Consider the following 21960-nt stretch of genomic DNA (forward strand, 5'->3'; position numbering starts at 1 on the left):
ACAGCTGAAGGTCTGAAGATGACAGAAGGTCCCTCTTGGTCCACTAGAGGAAATATGAGAGAGAGAGACAAGGGTATTGCTCCTCTATCAAAACCGAAAGGCAGGCAAGTCGCAAGAAAGCCAGAACATTCATACCATAGCAAGTTTCCCTTCAGGACCAGGCAAACTCCCAACACTCATTTGCAAACCAGAGGAAAAGACAGAAAATTATTCTGTTTTGTCAGAGACATCTTTTATGAAAAATCATTTCCTTAGGATTTTTCCTCCTGAGAAGCTGAGAAGACCTCAGGAACAAAATGTAAATAATTATCTGCTGCTGTGGAATGCAACAGGTGGATCTGTGATTGGTCTCATGGGGTTGTTTCTAATTAATGGCCAATTACAGTTAGCTGGCTCAGGCAGAGAGTCCGAGCCACAAGCCTTTGTTATCATTCCTTCTTTTTCTATTCTGAGCTAGCCTTCTGATGAAATCCTTTCCTCTATTCTTTTAGTATAGTTTTAATGTAATATATATAATAAAATAATAAATCAAGCCTTCTGAAACATGGAGTCAGATCCTCGTCTCTTCCCTCATCCAAAGACCCCTGTGAACACTGTCACACTGTTTCTCTCCTATTCATTGCAGCTGCAATTAAAGCACTTGAAAGAGACACTGAAACTTGTTTGCAAACACAATCTCAGTATGTTCTTAGTTGTTGCAAAAAAGGTTTTATTTCAAGGAACACTTCACCACACCGTATCTAGGCAGGCCGTCAGTACACACAAAATAGAGCAATAATAGACAACTTGAACAGTGAAAAAAATCAGTTAGTCCAGAATTAAAGTCATGCAGGAAGAGCCCTTTCCTGGCACAGGCTCAGTTTAAGGTGGTTTGCCTCAGAGCAGACATTTCCTTGGCTGTCTAAAACTGGTGCTCAAGTAAGCATGAAGGAACGCAGGACAAATCACTCCTCTCAGAAATTCCAAGGTTGGGTCACAGCACTTTGCTGCAATGCAGAACACAGACTCTATTCCTGAAGAGGAAAAAATTAATAAAAAACAATTTTACATCAGGAGAAATATTGAAAAAATTGAATTTTAATCCTAACCAGTGGAGAGTTGCTTTACAAAACCCAGCTCAGTAAGAACCAGAGAGCCCATTCCAGACATAAGAACTTTACAACTAAACACTTCTTAATCTATTCACTTGTCTAACACTGATGGAAGCATCAAACACTCTTCTCTGGTAAAGTGGCTGCACAACACCCAGTAACTACACTGCTTCAGGAGAAGAGCATTTAACACAGTGGATTTCACTACTTCTCACCTGTTTTCATTTGGAGAAACAAGGCTTGAGTCTCTTCAGCATCTCTGGGTTGTCCAGTGCTCAGACAAGAACCCCATACCCCATGACCATTCAACAAATATTTTTAGAAACAGAGGCACAAAGTGCTTACATTCTGACAAAACAGTATTATTTGCTTTTGACAACAAGGTGATGTGAATCAGTTCAAACTTTGATTGCTTGATGGGGAAACTAGGATAAAATAGGATGTCAGACTCAGCACCTCAGTAATGTTACTGAGCAATTTGCTCTTGATAAGATACCTGTATCTTTATTTTCTCCAACTCATCTGCAAATCTACAAAGAACAAGTTATGGAAAGAATGACAAGCAGAATAAAATGAAAGATAGTAGAGACCTCTTCCACAGATTTCTTAAGTCAAGATATCAATATCCAAGATATCAATTTTAAGAGTAATTCAGAGTGGAGAATCATGAGACTTTAACAGGTTTCACAAAATAAAAAAATGTAAGAACACAATATTTTTTTTTAGATTTAATGTAATATGTAGTTTGATTATTAAATGGCAAAGAATTTAAGTTTTTAACCTACAAATTAAATAGGATATTTCTAATGTCACTCCTTAGGAGGTAAATTTTATAATTTTGGACAGAATTCTACATCAAAAGAAACGGCATAAAGCAAGATCAAGATCAGTAGAAGTATCTTAATAAAAACAAGTTTATTCATTCATATTTTAGGTAAATATTCAAATAGTCATCAAAGCCTTTTTGCCATGACTGTAAACTTTTTATTTTAAAAAATTATTTTAAAAACCAATACAGCAATTTCCATTAATGTTCTAAAAAAGTTTGTTCACATCTTGAAAGAAAATACATTAGCAACATCTCCCAGCATCATCAATCTTTAAAAAAGTAAAACTCTAGGTGCAGAACATTTCTACAGTGTAGTATCTCTAAATTTTAATTTAGTCACATGATTGAATATCATTCATCTCTATTGTCTCTAGACCATGATCAAGAGCATACCTTAAATAGAAGATATTCAATGATGTGTTACACATTGCCACAGATACTAACATTATTAGAAGAGTGCACAACTCAATTTCACTAACAAAGCAAGACTTTTCTATATGCTGCATTGTAACAGTTAATTTAGCTATATGCCTTTAAAATCATGTATGTTTTCCAAGGAAAAATACTAAAAAAATCCATGGTCCAAATTCTTCTCCCACTTATATTCACAGGATAAGATAAGCACCATCAAGTTGTAGTTTATAGCTGAAAAGCATATAGAGAACCAGTTTGTTTGTGAGTATAAGGGAGAGGAGAACTTGCCCCATGTCTGTAAACATTCACATAAATCTGCAGTCAAAAGTGCCAGATAGGCAGCCTATCTGCAGTACAATTATTTAATTCATTCAGAGGGGTGCTGGAGGCAAGGAGAATATTACGGAACCTTATTTTAGAGGCAAGTTAAAATGGTTTTATATACTTTGGAAAGACATATTGTCAGCTAGCTAAACCATACTCCAGTAAAACATAATCCACTTCTACCAAATACAGTACAGCATCATTTCCTATCTTTCTTGTTCAGACAAAGGAGTACTCAATTCAGCAGCAAGCCCATGACAGTATTTTGAAGCATAAGAAAAACCCCCACATACCTCTGACCTACCCTCCCCTTAACATACTGCTGATGCTAACAGGAGATCCTCATACATAGGAAGAAAACATCTGAAAAGACCATAAACTGACCTTGATTTGTACACACACAGGAAGTGTGCTTCTAGACAAAAGGTCATCTACAGCTTTAATTGTCTAGTTTCAATCTAGATCTCAGTCTCTATTAACCACATATACCATACAAAACATAACAGGATAGGTGCTTATTCACACTATTAAGTATACTTGGTCTCCCTACTCAGCTTGACAGTCAATTGCCCTATTTACACAAACACCTATTTGAATGTTCCTGATCCTGTAAGAAACCAAACACTGAACTCTTTAAATTAAAGGAGCGTCAAGGATGCTCAGCAATTCACAGGATCAGACCCTGGATCAAATTGAATGCAATTCACAAATTAAGTTTGACATCTGACACAGCCTCCTGGAAACATTTTACCCTCATGTTTTCCCTTTCTTTCCCCAGCTCAGACCTTGCTCCCACTATCGCAGAGGCAGCCTTCAAAGTGAATAGGATCAGGCTCTGTCAAGCAAACACTGCAGTCTTTAGAAATGCCTGGTATTTACTGCCATCCACTCTGGGGCAGACTTGTCTGCAATGAAAATGGTGTTCCTGGTGTTGATGGATAGTTAGCAAAACCTTCAGGCTGAGCTGTATAGTTGTCCAGAGCAGAAGCAGAATGCGCCTTTAAGGAAGATAAGAAGTTAGGAAACAGCACTGACAAAATCAAGGAAACAAAAATCTAAATTAAGCAAAATTTCAGCCACAATACCAGTCCTGCTCAAGCTAAAACAAGTGGATTATATTCTGAAGTGTGCAAAGAATAGAGATGAGCAAGGCATCTATACAAAGATGTTAATCTGTAGTGCAACTATTGCTCTGAAATACCAGAGAATGAAGAAATCAGTTGGATTAAGGGGGAAAACAAAGAAGTGTTAATGGCACCAGCTGACTTGGAAGACACATCTTAATCAGGAACTGTAATATTTTAGCGACTCAACTTTCCTTCTCTTCATTGCTCAGGTAAATAAGTGTTAATTTTAGTAAGTAGATCTTATAAATAAAAATAATTACATTCCCTCAATGCAATCTGCATACATTTCTATAGAATCAGAATAGACTTTGAGCTGCAAGGCATGGTCTAGATGAAGTAACTTGCTTCTTCCAATCCCCTGATATTCAGAAGATATCTGACAATATGCTGCACTCTGAACAGTACTTAGACACATGTTCCATTTCAACAACTGATGTGTCACAGAAGAGAAAAAACATTAAGACAATCAGCTCTCTTTTTTAGTATTACGTAGAGAAAGTCAAATTTCTTACAAGAGTCTGTACAGAGGCTGTTTTTAACAAAAGACAAACTAAACATATAAACAAAGTCTGATGATAGTTTCAGTTAACTTATGTAGGTTGATGGGTCAAACAAGCTGTTTCATGGACAAGAGATGATGAAACTACACATCACCCAAAGTCACTTCAAGCCTATATTAAAATTCTGTTTGTGGGAACTATCAAGAAAAAGGCACAACCACAACAGACACAATTTCAAGACAATCTGATTACATATGCAGTGGCACATAACACACAGCAAACGGTCTATAGAAATCTGTAAGTTATTCAAATGTCAGACTGGAACTGAGCACAAATTTTGCAATGGTACGGCCAGCTCGTTAGATTTAACACAAATCCTAAAATTAATTTACCCAAAATTAATTTGCATTCTCTTTTCTTTTATTTCTCCCCATTTTACAAAGAGTTTTAGATAATGTTTTAATCTTATGAAGCATTGTACACTGGCCTTGAGTAAAAAGTTAGTAGAAGTTGGTTTTTATCATCATCCTTTTAATCAGTTCTCACACAATTTAGGGGTTTTAATAATTTACTGACTTAAACTAATCCCAAGGAGTTAACAGGCAAGTAGGTGCTCAAGAGATCACTGGAAGCAGAACAGTACTAACAAATAGGCACATTACCTGTAGTAGTGCTGACTGTGCAGCTGCACTGTGCTGCAATTCCTGTAAGGAAGATTGTGTGGCACTTTGGGGAAAGCCAGGGATACCAGGGAGAGATAAAAGACCAGGAAAAACTGCATTTCCTGGAGTCTGTAGTCCAGAAGTCAAGCTGAAAGAATGTGAAAATGAGGCTATTATTAGGAACATCTGCACCATGATTTATTCTGTTTCCCTCTCTATAAGCTTATGTCTATATAAATTACAGAAGCAGTTATTTTTCTAAATCTCATAAAGGCCAGAATTTCTAAACTGAATTCCAGTCTTTACCCACCTAAAAATCATTCATACATACACAAACCAAGATTGTCTGGAACACACCTAAGAGCACTCAAAATGTTTTGTATCTCAACTGTGTTGACAGTTCGCACACAAACCTTAAAGACGAGAATTTATGCTGATGACTTCCTTAAAATATCTAAGATATTGTCTGATATTACCTGTGTGTGTTAATGGATGCCCATGTGGAATCCGTTCTTGTAAAAGCCTAGGAGGTGCCAAGTATCCTCATCTGGGATATAAAATTACTGAGCACCTCATTGGATTAGACTGTCATAACAGGGACTATTGAGGCCAACCTATTGAATCACTACCCTATCAGCTTCTGATGACAGGTGGAAATCTAGCAGTGAACTAACTTTAAAAATTATCTGCAATAAGTAACTATGAGTGAAAATATTGCCTACACACCAAAAATAAAATCAGTGTTTGCTGAAGAGAAAAAGAAGTGGTTCTGACCTCCTCCAAAAACAGTAACCTACCCAGCCTGTGCCACAAGTGCAGAGTTGAAGTTTGAGCTAAAGGCCGAGGCAAACCCTGGCAGGACCGGAGCTGGAGATGGGGCTGTGGCAGCTGCCGGCAACGGTGCAACTGCTGCTACTGCAGAAGATGCCTGGAGGCCAGGGAAAGAAGGGAGAGCAGGAGTGACAGAGGGTGTGTTAGAGACAGGAAAACCAGGGAAGGATGGGTTTGATGATCCCAGAGGTCCCTGGGCAACAGAAAAAAGGGAAGGGACAGCACTGGACAAGTTAAGCGAGAAGGGTGGAGCGGAGACTGTTGCGGAGGCGGCGAGTCCTGAGAGCACGGCGGCGGTGGAACTCGCGTGGGGGGCGGGCACGGCTGCAGCGCTCGTAGCCGGGGTGGCCAGCAGAGACCCCGGGAGGGTGACGGGCGGGGTCAGTGCTGGGTTACCAGTAAAGGCAAAGTTACTGGTTAGAGACGTGAAAGGAGGAAGTCCATTGAACACGGGGGCAATGGGAGCAGAGGAGCCGTGTGGGGCGAGGGAAATGGAAGCCAGAGAACTGGAGTTGTTCAGAGGAGCACTCAAAGAGGAGAGCCCTGACAGCGCTGGGTTCAGGGAACTGGGCAAGCTGACGGGCACTGAAGCTGCTGAGGTGTACGCACGCCCAAGCCCTGAGAGTCCTAGGGTGCCGTGAGAAGGGCTGGCTGAATGAGAAGGACCTTTGAAGGCCGACAGGGTAGGACTCATGGGTTCTGTTTTGACCAGAACTGGGATACTTGTGGCAGCTGGGGCTGATGAGAGCTGCTGGTCGGGATTAGTAGGACTTGTGCCATGCAAGAGGGAGGCTGATGAGCCACAGTTGACTGGCATAATCGATGGCGAAGTGGTTAAAGGTGACTGTGCAGGCAATGTGGGAGGAGTGGAACTAGAATTGGCTACAGATGGGGATGGGAGACCTGGAAAAATAGCCAGCCCAGGTGTGGAGGAACGCTGTGTGTTGGGGGTGGCTGATGGAGTGTAACATTTGTTGACAGAGGAAGTGGGAGGATCAGAGCTTTGATTAGCAAGAGCAGATAAAGAAGCAAGCTCACTTGTCACAGCAGAAGGTAAAGCAGATGAATTGATTAATGAAGTGTCATTTGATGTCAGAAATCCCTTTAAGACAGACAAAATTGGGTTAGGCAAGCTAAGCGAGCCAGGAATGGTGGTGGCAGGAGAATTAGCAATTGTAGATGGAACAGGACTAGAAATCCCTTGGGCATTGGGCGGCAAGGACAAAGGGAGGCCAGCAAAGACTGATGACAATGGAGCAGGATTATTAGCAGAAGCAACTGAAGAGGTTGCAGAGAAAGGGAGGCCAGCAAATGGTGTAGCAGCAGATGCAAAAGCTTCACTGGGTGCAGGTGTGGCACATGGAGTGGAAGAACCCTGTGGAGTGGGCATAGCAGCAGGGATAGAAGCCAGCCCAGAAAAAACTGAGGGGATAGGGGTAGAGGTTGCACTGTGAACAGATGTGACAGGAACACCAGGCAATGAAAGGGATTTGATGACAGTAGGGGTTGGGGTAGATGGCTGAGATGTATGGATGGAAGAGGAGACCTGTCCTGGGAAAACAGGAAGGACAGGGGTAGACATGTTCATCCCAGAGATGAGTGGAGTTGCAGGTGCTAATGGATGGCTTATTGCCTTGACAGGTGATGGGGTAGGGACTGGAGTAGCAGCAGGTGTTGAAGGATTAGAACCATGAGGAGTAAAGAGCTGATTCGCTTGTGCAGAAAAAGCTGCAAAGAAACAAAACCAGTAAGAATACTTGAAACTGTCAGAAAGGTTTGAAATCAACACAAAAACATTTCATACAGCATTTCAAAATATGATACACAAGCAACAGCTAACACACAATGTCTACATATAAACAATGAGCAGCGACGCCTATGAAAACAAAGCAAAAAGGTACACACAAACACGTCACACAAATCATACACCATGTGGGCTAACACTCCTTTTTAAAACGCTCTGTGACATCTGCTACCTCTTCATGATCTCATGCAAAACAGAAACTCAAATACACTCTGTAAGAACATCTGAGTGATACAAGTAAACACCCTCCCTCTGGTCCCTAACATTTGGCAGTACCCAAACCAGACCTAATATTCCATCAGCATCAGATCACCTGGGCTCCTCTGCATCCACTCTCACTGAAGGTCAGAATTTCCTTCAGACCAGTTAATTCAAAGTATCATGATTTCAGAGAAGTTTAGTCAACAACTGAAGAAAGCTGATTTCAGGTGCTGGTAGTTTTCTTTCCTTCAAAATCAGGTCATTCTCTTCACTGTGCTTCCTTCAGATTTTGATTCTAAGAAGGTACACTTTGAAATTCATGTATCACACTACAGTATTAAACTAACATTGGCACTTGACTTTAGCAACAAGTATTTCTAGGAGTCTTTAGTCAGGTGTCTGCAATAAAGGCAAGCACCTGCCACTAAAAGTACCAGCTTGTGTCAATCCTACAAAGTAAGTTAGAGACATCAGTCAAGCTGCAGGAAAACAGGCAGGCACATGTGAATGTGGAGGTTGATGGAAAGGAGCTGCATTCATGAACACTGGCATGTCATGACTCTCGATATGCCTGCCTCTAGTCTCCTGTGGAACGTGAATATGTTAATAAATCATGGCTCTCAAATAACCCTTGTGCTGTATTTTACTTTTGGAATAATCTGTTCAAATACAAACAAGACACTCATCCAACCAGTCAGCAGCCTACATGTCTCTCTTGCCTGATTTCTACATATAATTCTACACACAAATCCAGAAAATTATTCTTTAAAATCCTGGACCTAAGTTGACATGACAAGCTTCAATTTAGTGTATGTTGAAACTCTAAAATGTGTAAATCTGAAAAAACCCTATTTCCTTTTACATACTCTTTTCAAAAAAAAAAACCCGCAGACTACCCAGCCCTGGATTCTGTTCTTTTCTCATTCTATTTCCAAGCTGAAGACTCTCAAAGATTACAGTTATTTAATCCTGACAGCCAAGGTAATCACAAATGAAATACAGCTGTACTAGAAGCCAGAGCTGAACTTTTCTTCCTAAGAGAATATTTAATTTCTTACACTATACTCATTTAGCTGCATGAACTAACTTTGTAAAAATACATGCATATTTAAAGAGGGGTATACAAGAATTAGGTGATTCTTCAAAACATTTCTGTAGACCCATCCCTGGACACAGAGAAGGAAAGACAAAACACAACTTTTTTTTTTTTTTTTGGGTCCCTAGGAATATTTACAGTAGCTAAACTTATCACAGTCATTTCATCTATTTGCAGTATTTGTTAATATGCCTGACTCAATGGTCAGTAAATTCTCAGTTTGTCAAATCTAATAACATTATCAAAACCCTTTTATAAGTAGTTCCTAATGGGATTTATTATTATGCTTTGTACTAAGCATACAAGCTTAGTACACACAAAAACAATTAAAAAATACACAACTGTCTTGGTAAAAAGAACAGGATCTTACAGGGTAAGACAAAAGTGCAGGCAGACACAATTGGATCTAACATTCTGGGATAAGACATTCAAAAATCTCTAAATCTCTTTTGCATTCCTACCTTCTTATTGCAACTGATCTATGAAATTAAAATGTCAATAAGTTTTCCAACAGATGTCCAGAATTTTAAAAACTGCAAATATTTACTGAAGTATTTAAGTGCATGAACATTGCAAAGGGTATTTTGATTTAGGTTTTAGCATTATTTCTCACATGCTTATATAATGAAGAGTACAAATACTTTTGATAAGCTAACACAAAAGAATGAATATTAGTGTTTCAGTGCTTCTAAGTACAAATGTCTGATGATTTCTTTTCTCCACTCTCAAGAGGCTCTATTCCACATACTTAGTGGCTGCATACTTAGAAGCTTATGAAGATCCCACTAAACAAGTTGTTAACATTTTCTGAACAAGTAACAAAAATACAATGAACACAAAAATCCCCCTGTGGATTTGCAATTTACCTTGATTTTGGGAAGGTTTTGCCTGGCTGGAAAGGTCCTCATTTTCTAAACAGAGAACAGCAGCTTGTTATTGAAAGGCAAATGAAACTCCAGCAGTGAAAGATCCACTCCCAGCAATAAGCCAGGAAAAACAGCATGAATATTTTTAAAGATATGCATGCTTTACCTGATACCACTTGATTAGCAGTGTATGGTGGAGGAGCTGGTAAGCCTGGAGCTATGACATTGGCCATTGGAACTAAGCCAGCATTGTTGTAAGCACCTAAAATAACAAAGGCAATACACATCCCTGTTGTGAGAACAACATGTATCTAGATGAACCAGTAAGCATCTTCACCTTTTAAAAAATATTTTCAAGACTGTAAGACATGCCTTCATCAAAAAGCTAGACCAGTTAACTATACAGACTGGATGCTGGCTTTTGCCAATGTCTGCCTGAAGGGCATGCATTGTGATCTAAATTTTACTAAGGGCAATTCTCTTAAGAGAGCCTGAAAAAGTCAGGTTTCAATTCCTTTCAGTTTCATTTTGCCTGAAAAAACTCAAAGGGGATGAGTGATACAGTGTCCGCAGCATCACTGGTTCCTTTCCTATTCTTAATTAAAGGCTGTTGCAACTCCTTCTTCAGCATTAAAGCTGGACAAACAAAGAAGCCAAACACAGACCAGTAACCATGACCCTTTAACATTAGCCAGAAAATTCTGAGAAAAAACAATCCTTCTCAAATACTTAATCTAGTATTCTTCAATATTTCTTTAAATGTTAAGAAATTCGAGCAGGTTAGCAAAGTATTTTAATATAAAATTCTTACAGCAATTAACATATTAAATATACCTTTTTTCCTCTGTTATTTTTTGAAGCAACTGAAACTGTTGTATTGCTGTGGTACAGAGTTCTGATGGAACACATCTGAATTTAAATTGCAGGAACACACACATTTCACAGTGGCCCTGAATTAATAGTTTAAGAGCATAAGAACCTGGACTTCATGGGAAAAGGCAGCACTTGAATAATACTGAAAGTGCACCAATTTCTCATATAGAAGTCCTTTCTGATTTCATACTTTCATAGTAATTCCACCTGATGTTAAGATTTCTTGCACAAGAAAATCAGAAAAGCAACTAAAAATCACTGAATCACTCAGGAAGGAAATGGTCAAGGAGCAGAAAACAATCATCGTTTTAATCACACTGAAAACAGTCACATTCAATAGTTTCAGGTCAGCATCTGCAATCTCATTAAACACATACACATATATATATATCATTTCACCAGTTATGAGTTCTGTTGTCCCAAGAGCTTTCTCAAAACACATGTTGCAGCCTAGTAAGGCCCTGGAACCTCAAAAGCTCTTTCATATACTAAAACTGTACTAACATTTCTATCCTGCCACAGGTCAAATTTTGTGCTTTAAGGTACTTTGGATAGGATTTATTCAATATAAATCCAAATTAGTCTGCAAGTTTCCTACACAGTTTCTTCAGAAAAAGTGATTTCCTGAGCATAAATAATCAATCATTCTTATTTTAGCCACTAGTAGTGCCCATTTTTCTAAAATGGCTATAAAAAGTCTTGCAGACATCAAACTGATTAGATGACTCAGCCTTCAGCATGCTTGCTAGGAGTTCTGCTTCACTTTCTTATCAACTCCCTGAAATCCCCAGCATCAGTGAAAAGCAAGTGCCCTAACCAGAGCACTCCTTGTATTGCAGTACAGAATTTCAAGATTAGAAAAGGCTTTCAACTGCCTGCCAGACCTGCATCTGACTACTTTAAGTATTCTAAGCTTTCTTCCAAAGAAAGGGCAATTGCCTTGCCCCCTTCCAAAAATGTCTGGAGTCTAACAATTGATGCAGCAGAGCAAAGAGAGAAGCTTATGAATAAAGGCTCAATCTTACTTGAGGCACTAAGAAATAGTGCCATTGCTAAAAATAGAACAATGGCAGGAAAAAGCAATCACTATTTCCCTTCTGAAACCGAAATATACTTTTCTTTTAGGAAACTGTTTACTCTCCATTATGATGGCAGAAAATAAAGCTGAAGGCAAGTGAGAAACAGATTACAGCCCACCAGCAAGTTCCTACATAGTTCCACCCAATTCAGGGCCATGGCTGACCATATTCCAAGTTGGGTTCTACAGCAACAAGTCATACTTGTCAAGCCAAAGCCCAAGCCTTGGCCAAACATTACAACAAAGCCAAAGCCCTTGTCTTGTCTAACATACTCAACACCTCCCATAAATTTAAATATTTTGTCATCAGAACAGGACTGTGAATTTTGCTTATGGACATTGGAAAAAGAAGTCAATATATTCCTCTCTTTATCAATTCTGCTGTTATGAAAGAAAAGGTAAAAACCAGTACCCAGAGCATGCTCAGGGAGTAGAAGCCAACTTCAGATATGACCCTGGTCAGAGAAACCAACACTTGACACAGTGCTTAAAAGGCAAATGCATGAACAATAGCATCAAGCTAGAACACACAGAAACCTTACTTGGTGCAATAGTTGCATGTGGCCGACATGGTGGGATGGGGTATGGAACTGGTTTGTGTGGATTGTACGTTGATGGAGCCTACATAAACAAAAAAACAAATGGAAAAAGCAAGAGTGAAAGCATTAGGTAATGTCTCTCAGACAAAAAGCTTACATTCTACTACTACAGACAGGAACTCTTTTCTACAAATATAGGTGATACGAAATTTTTTCATAATATCCATAGTGACTGCAAGTATTTCACTCTTTCTGAAAAGAGTGAAACAAACATCACTAGTACACCTTTAAATTTTAATAGAAAACTGAGCACAAGTGGGAAAGGGAGCTCCTTTCTGCCTTGCAGTTCTCATACTCTGCAGTCTTGGACTGACTTCTCATTTTAGAGGTTTAGCACATTTAAAACTAGCAAATATTTCTGAAGGTTCCTACATTTTTAAAATAATACAGCTTTGTGGGAAATCTACTCTGTCTCAACATCTCATAATAGAAGTGATAACAAAAAATTTGGACAATACCTCAGATTGTAGGTTCACTGAAAGCTTGTCCCACGTCAAAGCTCAAAAATTTTGAAATACAGACCAGCTGTGTTAAGAAACAAGAACCTCTTTCTAACGCACTGCTGTAATTCAAGTTTCAAAGATGGAGGCATTTTCTGTGCTCATGTGAGAAATCCTCAGAGAGCAGCTCATGATGGAATACCAAAAATGCTTTTAGCTTTCTCTTCTGCTACTGTAATTTAAATTCTGTCTTCAAGTGTGCATACATTGTATCCAGGAGAGGATCTTCTCCCTCTACAGATAAAAACTAAAGCTCATTTTCAAGTTAAATAAAACCATACTAGGTCATATTCATTACAGAAGTTTAGTTTCAATTAAATTGCTGCTCTACAATCTTCTTGCAACATAACAGCATTTTATAACAAAGCCTTGTTGAATTGGCTGGTAGTTGTTTAGGGGATTTTGAAAGAGTCATTTACTAATTTTTAGACATACTGGTTTGGATGGTCCAAGTATACGGGCTGCTATTCCTTTTCCTTCATTAGTACATTCTTCTGTGTCCTTTTTGATAGGGGTTCCCTGAAAGAAAAGAAAATTAAACCAAGCATTAATTTAGAAGCAGGCTTTGTTGTACAATTTTCCCTTTTATTTTTTTCTGAACTACATTTGAGTTCTTGAACATTCTGAAAGTAACCATGTTTGTCAAGAAAGAAAAAAAACAACACAACTGTTTTAGGCTTGTAAAGAAATTCCAATAGCTTGGATTGCAACACTGAGCTTTTGTAAAGAGAGGCATTTTAAACAGTGCATGTTGATGATGGAATTCTGCATTTTGACTTGTGAATGTGATAACATTAATTTTGCTGTCCCTTAGGTGTTCACAGGAAATGCTTAACACGCTTAAGAGCCACACTAAGATTAGCAGTAGTACTGTAGCGACCATATTAGGTCACTTTATCAACCTACCAGCAAGCCCCTTGACACCTCTCCTGATTCTGCCAAATACTGCTGGAGTTTACAATGTTTTTCTGATATGAAAACTGTCTTATTTATGACATTGTTCAGGTAATCTTTACCTGAAGCAGCAGAGAAAGAATGAGCAAATAAAAATCATGCAAGTTCCCTGTAAATGTGGAATGGGGTAAAACAAGCAAGCAAACAAACAAACCAACCCAACAAACACACTTTGGTTTTGATTCCACTCCTCCTTCCACATATATGAATTCTGGGTTTGGTTATACTACAATAAATCTTAAATCAAGGTTCATTTGTGAAAAGCAAAAGCATAGGATCATGCTTACAGGAAAAATTCCATTTATGCGGCTTGGTTTGCCCTTGGGATAAGGATTGCCAGGAATCATGCCACAGGATGATATCATAGCATGAGGAGCCTTACAACCTGTTTTTGAAGCCTGCAAAATAAGGAAGCAAGAACATTGTTTGTTATCAAATTCAATGCTCTAAAGAAATAAGTTACTACTTATTTCATGCACTTAGACTGCATGAATCAACCTACATGGAACAACTGAAGTCTGTGTGAAGTCTGTGTCTCAAGTCTTATGCCAAATAATCCAAATAGTGTAAACTTCTGTCAAAGTCCCTCTCTGCTTACACTGAACTTGGGCTTAAGCACTTGGTGCTCCCTAAAACAAACACAAACTGTTTCTTCCACCATTGATTCCAATTTTGTGTCTCTTTTTCCTAACGTCTGACAAAAATTTCTCCTTCTGTTGTACATGCTCTTTTCTTTTGCAGTTACTTACTGCAGTTTCAGCTTGTCCTACACCAGGAGCTCCCAGAAGTCCTCATGCTAAGCCCTGACCCCACAATGACCACAAGGATGCACTCTCAACAAAACCAAGGATGTAAGTTTATCTTGATTACCTGTTCGAGAATTCGTCTGCATCTTTTCTTCTCTGACATATTAATTCTGAACAGATCTTCAATCAGGCGATAATTCTGAGCATCAACAATGTTGCTGTAAAGACAGTGACAGGCAATTACTGCCATTCCATCTGCATAAGCTGAAAATGCTGAAAAGTCACCCACAGTTAGCCACTACCCAAAAGCACTTTAAAAAGCCATAACTAGGTTCAGATCATAATATTACTATTATTAAAGTAAAAATCCTAGGCTTAAATATGGACTTTATACCTCTAAGCAAAACAAGGTATTAGAACTAAAGATCAATACAGAATAACGGATGATGATGGCTAAACTTTATTTCAAGAGTAAGTATGTAGAATAAATTAATTTTGCATCACAACAGTGATGCCTTGAGACTTAAGGGATCAACAGTTCACCAGAAAGCACTATTCCTAGCACAGCAGAAAACCAGCAGCTACTCAATTTGCCACAATTTCTTGTCAGTCTGGTGGAAAAACAAGTTTTCATCTAATTTAATTTAGAATTAAAAAGATAATTTCTGGTAAATCTCTGTAAATTCTGCAGAGCTAGTGGAAGCCTTAATATAGCTCCAAAAGGTAATCCTTCTCTCTCTTTTTCCCCAAACAACACTAGACACACCAGAGAACAAAATATGTGACTACAAGAAGACCAATGCCTGCTTCTACCTACCTTATTCAAAATCCTGACCAACTTTTTACCAGCACTTCTCTGTCAAATATTACCCATGCCATCCAAACTACTGGAAATACAGCACCAAAAAGGAGGACTCCTCAAAGGAGGATATTAGACAGAAATGAAATCAGCAGAACATTGAATGACGCCATGAAAAACACCTCAAAGAACAGTATTAAAATGTGAATGAGCTTTCAGCTTTGTTCAATATTCCTGATTAATGAAGTAAGCAGCAAAAGATTTGGGTTAGGATTTGTAATCATGACTCCCTTACTTTGCTCTAGTACTGAAGAAATTCAACAGCTAAGAAGTTATTGCGCTTTTGCCCTATGTCAGCTGAAGTGTAAAACTTGAACAGTCAAAGCGCTCCAGTCTCATGAGTAGGTAACATGTTCGTTTTGTGTGCCACTAACTAACTTTCTTTTGGCTACTCTGTTTTGGTTTGGTCTGAAATAGACTAGGAGCACTGACATGGCTTCCTTAAGCTTAACTCCTGCAGCAAAACCATGTCTGTATCCTGGGTCTTTGTACCATGAATTTACATGCCCCAGGAAGTTCAAACAGCTGGCAGTATACCATTCACAGGGAAGACAGATATGCTTACAGCAAAAAACCCCTCAACAACCAAAAAAAGAACAATACTTTATAAAATAAATCCCCTGAACCAAGCAGAAGATTTCCATTTTAAATATGTGTAATAGATGATTTGAAGTAGCTCTGTTCACTAGGAATATTCCAACTTTCTCTGTAAACAAAAATTTAGAATATCAATTTTTTTTATAGACAGTAGATTTGTCAGTTTAAGAGATCCATTTACTTAACTCATCTCTACATATGTAATACTTAGAGAACTTTTCAAAAAAGGGTCAATTCCCAGAATTTCCTGGTCTCAAGTCTTCTAGATTTCAGAGAGCAGAGACACAAGCTTAAGGCCCTCTTTGCTCTCTACAAAATTTGAAGACCACAGTTAAAACACCACCAAAAGTGCCAGTCTTCCAGCAGACAGAAGCTCACATAGCAGTAAGGACAAGACTCAAAGGAACTATGGAATTTTCCACAATCATATAATCATTGGTTGGAAGGACCTTAAAAATCATCTAGCTCCAGAGCCCTTTCAGGTGAGCAGAGGGACCTTGTACTAGAGCAGGTTGCTCAGAAACCCATCCAGCCTGGCCTTGAACATTTCCAGGCATGGAAACATCTCCAGACAACCTGTGCTAGTGCCTCACCATCCTCACAGCAAAGAATTTTCTCCTAAAATCCACTTCAAACCTACTCTTTGCCAGTGTGAAGCCATTCCTCTTGTCCTGTCACTACACTCCAGCCCTCTTACAGGCTCCCTTCAAGTACCAGAAGGCTGAAATTAGGTCACTCCAACTTGTTCCAGGCAGAACAAACCCAATTCTCTCAGTCTTATGTCTACTTCTACAACATCTGCTTCTAATTATTACTTTAAACAGCCCCATCAGTAATGGATTTGTGCTTCACCTTAACCAGGCACAGTGCCTCCTTCTAGGAAATCTAAAGTTTTATATCCTCAAACATGAGCTAATACAAGTTAAGGAACACAGCAGAAGAGATACTTACGAAGCTAGGATTTCAAGGGCAATAAGTTTATCTTTACTGAAGGTGAAGCAGTTGAGAATATTAACCATTTTTGATGCTGGAACTGCCACTATTTTCTGATAGAGAAAGAAAAAAAAGTGTGTATAAAATAAAACAGTACAAGTATTTTAAACTCAGAACACAATTCAGTAACAGCTTCATATGGTATATTTCAGTAAACTTTTAATAGCCTCTCCCTCCCATTGGGAAGAAGACTCTATAGGCTAAACTATGAACACATCCAAAAAGCACTCACCAAAAGCAAAGGAAACAGGAGAGTTAACAAGAATTAGAAAGGGTCACATCTTCTTCTGTGATATATAGGAAAGTAAAAGTCACTTTAGTCAGAAAAGATACCCCAATTCACAAGTATGAAATTTCATAGCTTGGTACCACTGAAGGAGATGAAGAAGAAGCTTTGAAGATTTTGAAGGGTATACTGACTCATCAGTTGAAAAGTAGGTGTCATAAAATTAAAATGACATTAAGAGAGCAAATTTATTCCACAAGATCATGTCACAAGAACTTACATGTTGTAAAGCCTTTATTGCCTTAAGCTGTGGTTCTGCCCAGGAGAAGTATCTCAGTAATTCAACAACCTGCAACAGTAAGGCCTTCCATTAATCCTTCAGATATATTAAAAATGTATGCTAACAGCATCAATATGACCTTTCCACTTTTGCAGCACATTGGTATACTGCTACAAAACATCTGTCTGTGATGGCTGATTGTCATTGCCTATCAGCATCTAACATTCTATTTATTTATAAGTAAGCATCTAAAAATTCTATTTTATGAGATGAAGCTTTTCCATGGAAATATTAAAACACTTACCTTTTTGCATATATTTGCATATATGAATAACAATACCAATGTATTAGAATAAGTAAAAAACCCCCAAGTATCAAGTATTAAATCAAGTATCTCTGAAAAAGCTTATCAACTATCAGGATCCCAAACAGTATATTCCCAAACATACACCAAAAAAAGCCAGCAGGAAAAGAAAGAGGACAAAGAGAATCTAGAAATTATCATGTTACACATTATCTCTATTTAGACAATACACACAAAACATTTCTAAATTCCATTATGATAAATTTATACAACTTTCCAGGCACAAAAAGAATGAAAATGTACTGATTTTGATGACAAAGCAACCTGGAACTCTTTTTAATAGTGTCATGCTGATATGATAACAAGGAATTAGATCTCCCCAATAAATATGAAAAGCTAATATGATCAGCCTCAGTATGACTGAAGACAATCACTGTGTATTACTGAATACACAAAAACAATAACGCCCATTAAACCCATAAGAGCATTGACTTTACCTGTTCACTGGAAAAGTATCCATGAACATATTCAATAGCTTTTAATTTGTACTCAGTCAATACAGCCTAAAAGATACAGGAAAAAAAAGGATGCATAATTAGTGACTCAAAAATTATAATTATAGCACAACCATCTGCTAATCTATTAATCTAAAATCTGCCCCTACAAAGTGACATTTGTATTAATTACATTGCAGCATTTTGAAGTAACAGTGCACTTCTTAGGTAACTGAGAACAGTGAAAAACAGGAAGATGTGATTTAATTCTTCTGTCAAAATAATACTCCTTTTTTATTTACTTAATTTTGTTTTTTTGTTGTTGCTTATAACTGTGCTGAGAGAACATCATCACTCTTCTTTTTCCTTCAATGATTTACATCAACTTAAACAAGATAATTGCTGATTATTAACAGTTGATTATTGGTAACAGTTGATTATTCAGGCAATCTCATTGTATGGCCCCTGTAAACTAAATGACAAAGTATTTTACTTCAGTGAATTTACGAAGAAATTGGATAACGAGTCTATACAGACAGAATTAAATAGACAACAAAGCTTGCTCCAGAGATGGATACTGTCTTATCATTATCCTTATGCATTCCAAATTTTAACAGGCAGTCATACCAAACAAACAATGCACAGTACTTTAATGCAGCACTGGCATTTTGACTTTATGGCAGGACAGTTGTGTTGATAACCACGTGAGCTAACAGCCAGGACCTCCTCCCTCCCCTGTACCCAGCCCTCTGTGACAGGTACAAGATTTAAAGACAGCTAACAGCTGAATTCCTGCCCCAAGCCAATGAAAACACCTTTCTTCCATAGCTTCCAAGTCCCCCCTCTAATGCTTGATCTCGTGTATTCTCAAACCACCTTTAGCTTTACCCACACACTCACTTCTATCTTCCTCCCAACAACCCTCTTCCTAACTGTACATCATTAAGAGACAAACTACCAGACACACTGAAGTCACAGGGGCAGAAAGAATTTCTGCCTTTATGCTCATTTTTTCTTCTATTCCTTCCTCCTCTTCATGTGTTTTGGAAAAAAGCAGGGTATGTATTTTTTTTTACTGAAACAAATGTTACTTTCCCTTCTTAAATCAACAACTGAATGACTTTATAACAAGAGTACAAACAGAAAGCACTGCTATGCATATTTATGGAAGGAACAAACAAACAAACAAACCCCCCCAAAGTTTATTTTGCTAGTACTTGGAAATACATGCAGGGAAAAAGAAAAGTAAGCTACACATAAAGACATTTAAATAATTGTTCCTGCTAACTGTAGGACTGAAAATGGAACACTGGCCAACACAACAAACTTGTAAACTACATAATACAGAAGGTGCTATCACAGAGCTAGAAATGAAGCTTAAACAAAAACATAGCAGCAAAGACAGAAAACCAGCATTCGGATAATGAACATTACACCACAACAGCACAACTATTATTAACACAGCACAGCACTGACCCTTAGATCAACAGCAAGCTGGAATACAGAAATACAAGCAGATAGCAGAGGAAACACAAGTGCCTAAAATCACATGCCTAAACCCTTTTGTCTGAAGTCTTTAGTAATCACAGAGCGTATTCTGAAGGACTGCACTGCAGTAATATAACTGAAACATTGCTCCCTTCCACCATCAGTCATCAGAGAAAGCATTCCTGTGCTAGTCATTCCTTGACCTTTTTTTTTGTGGTTCTCAGATTTTCCACACAAATTCACAAGTTGGGAGGAAAGTCCACACCCTGAAATATCTCAGACTGTCATGTTTTTAGCTGTTTTATGAGAGAGACGTTAGGACCATGACCTTATGCAAAAATGTAGTTGTGATAAGAAAGACACCCCTGGGGCTTCTGATGAACAGTTTTATACCTCGATATGGTTTTATACCTCGATATGGTGCAAAATAATAATACTGCAATTGCAGCCATCACTGCCTCACTCCGAAAAGAAACTGAACTGAAACTCAACTCCAAAACCCAAGTCCAAATAAAGGAAATTTACCTCTCCTAGAAAAACCAACACAACAAAAAATTCTGCTTAATACAAAAATGGTATGGACTACTGTTGTGCCACAAGGAAATCCCATTTGAAACAAGCCCTTCATTGTCACACCAAGACACCTTCAGCAGGTAAACTGTTCTACTGTTACACTTAAATAACCTCTGCTGAACTGCAACAAAATACATTGTCACAGGTTTCTGCTTCCCAGGCAAAACAAGAAACATTAATCTCAAAGGCTCTGATTTTTCCTCGGCTTTTCTCCTTCTAGCGTTCAGGGAAGTGTGCCAAGCACTAACCTCAAGCTTTCCTCTTAAAATCACTCCCCCATGCAGAGAGAAACCAGAGCCTTTCCAGACAAGAGGAAGCCCAGGTTTGTATCTCTGCTCCCCAGAACCTGCAGTATTTTGTTCGGAGAGTTTTAAAACAGAAGATGAAGAAGCACAGCTCAGAGCAATCATCAAAACACAGGATTGACATCCCAGAGAAAGAAGGTGTGCACACAGTCACTCCTGAGCTGCGGGAGACGTGATTTCCAAGAAGGACAACCGAATGCAGCTCAGAAATCAGCGTTCCACGTCCTATTTGTGCATTGTACCTCCTAAACCAGCGTATCAAAGGAGAGTACTTCTCACTGTCTCCGGACAGGCCAAGAAACCGCAGCCCTTCCCCCAAAACGACATGCTTTTTGGTTTTCTCCCTCATCTTCCTCGAACGTAAAAATGCTGCAGCAATTTTATCCAAGTGCTTATTTCCAATGAGGGCTCAAGACCATCCAGACCCAACCACGCCTGCCATGAGCAGGGACACCTCCCACTAGACCAGGTTGCCCAAGGCTTTATCTAACGTGGCCTTGAACACTGTCAGGGTTGGGGCATCCCTGGGCAACCTGTTCCACCGCCTCATCCCCTCCACAGTAAAGAATTTCTTGTTAATATCTAAGCCAAATGTCCCCCTCCTTTCGATTTGTAGCCAGTACTCTTTGCCCTACAGTCCACCACCAAATGATTAAACGACCACACAAAACGAGAATTTACCTTCCTAATTTCATCCAGCACGGTTTCAAATGATTTCTTATCCATCTTGATTATTGCCGACACTTAAACGTGGAGGAAATAATAGTAGTGATAAAAAAATGTCTTTGAGCATACAGGAAAAAAAAAGGATTAAAAAAAAAAAATAAATAAAAAACGCCGGGCACGGAAGGCGGCCGGGGCTGTGCTCGGCCCCGGGGATGGAGCGCTGCCGCCTCTGCGGTGGGGGACACGGAGACAAAAGCGCCCTCCGGGAGACGCCCGGTGCTCCCGCTCCCCGCGCGTCCCGCGGGCGCAGGGGTCGCGGCGGCGGCGGGAAGGGAAAGGAAGGAAAGGAAAGGGAGGAGAAGGGAAGGGCGGCAGCGGCCCCGCTCAGCACGCGGCACCGCGGCCCGGCCGGCCCGGGGCGCCCCCGCAGAGCATCGTTCGCGGCGGCGCCGCCGCCCTGCGATCCCCGCGGGCAGAGCCGGGGTGGACGCGGGCGGCCCCCGGGGCAGGCGGGCTAGGGAGGCCCGGAAGCGGCGTGAGCCCACAGACAGCGCACCCCCTCCGCCGGTCCCGCCTCTCTGCCGTCGCGCCCTTATGGCATCACGGCGCTGAGCAAAGGCCCTTTTCCGCGCTGGGCGACGACAGCGATGCCTGCGCAGGAGCGGCGGGAACTCGGGGTG

General features: G+C 39.5%; 1 protein-coding gene across 2 annotated transcripts; it reads right to left on the reverse strand.

Moving 5' to 3' along the window:
• Positions 1–700: 700 nt before the first annotated feature.
• On the reverse strand, positions 701–21558 carry PROSER1 (proline and serine rich 1). 2 transcript variants are annotated; one of them, XM_054271749.1, is made up of 13 exons: positions 21296–21558; positions 18252–18317; positions 17451–17519; positions 16903–16997; positions 14620–14713; positions 14037–14147; positions 13231–13314; positions 12239–12317; positions 9912–10007; positions 9746–9790; positions 5745–7506; positions 4948–5095; positions 701–1013 (listed from the first exon to the last, which is right to left on the reverse strand). In XM_054271749.1, the coding sequence occupies exons 1-13, from the start codon at positions 21338–21340 to the stop codon at positions 1008–1010; spliced, it is 2700 nt and encodes an 899-aa protein (XP_054127724.1). In that variant the 5' UTR covers positions 21341–21558; the 3' UTR covers positions 701–1007. The 2 variants fall into 2 exon arrangements, with proteins under 2 accessions (XP_054127724.1, XP_054127723.1); XM_054271748.1 differs by lacking the exon at positions 701–1013 and adding an exon at positions 1908–3656.
• Between the last annotated feature and the right edge of the window lie 402 nt (positions 21559–21960).

Source organism: Melozone crissalis, unplaced genomic scaffold (assembly GCF_028551555.1).
Source record: "Melozone crissalis strain CALT ecotype California unplaced genomic scaffold, PUWL_Pcris_2 ptg000013l_1, whole genome shotgun sequence".
Classification (NCBI taxonomy): domain Eukaryota; kingdom Metazoa; phylum Chordata; class Aves; order Passeriformes; family Passerellidae; genus Melozone; species Melozone crissalis.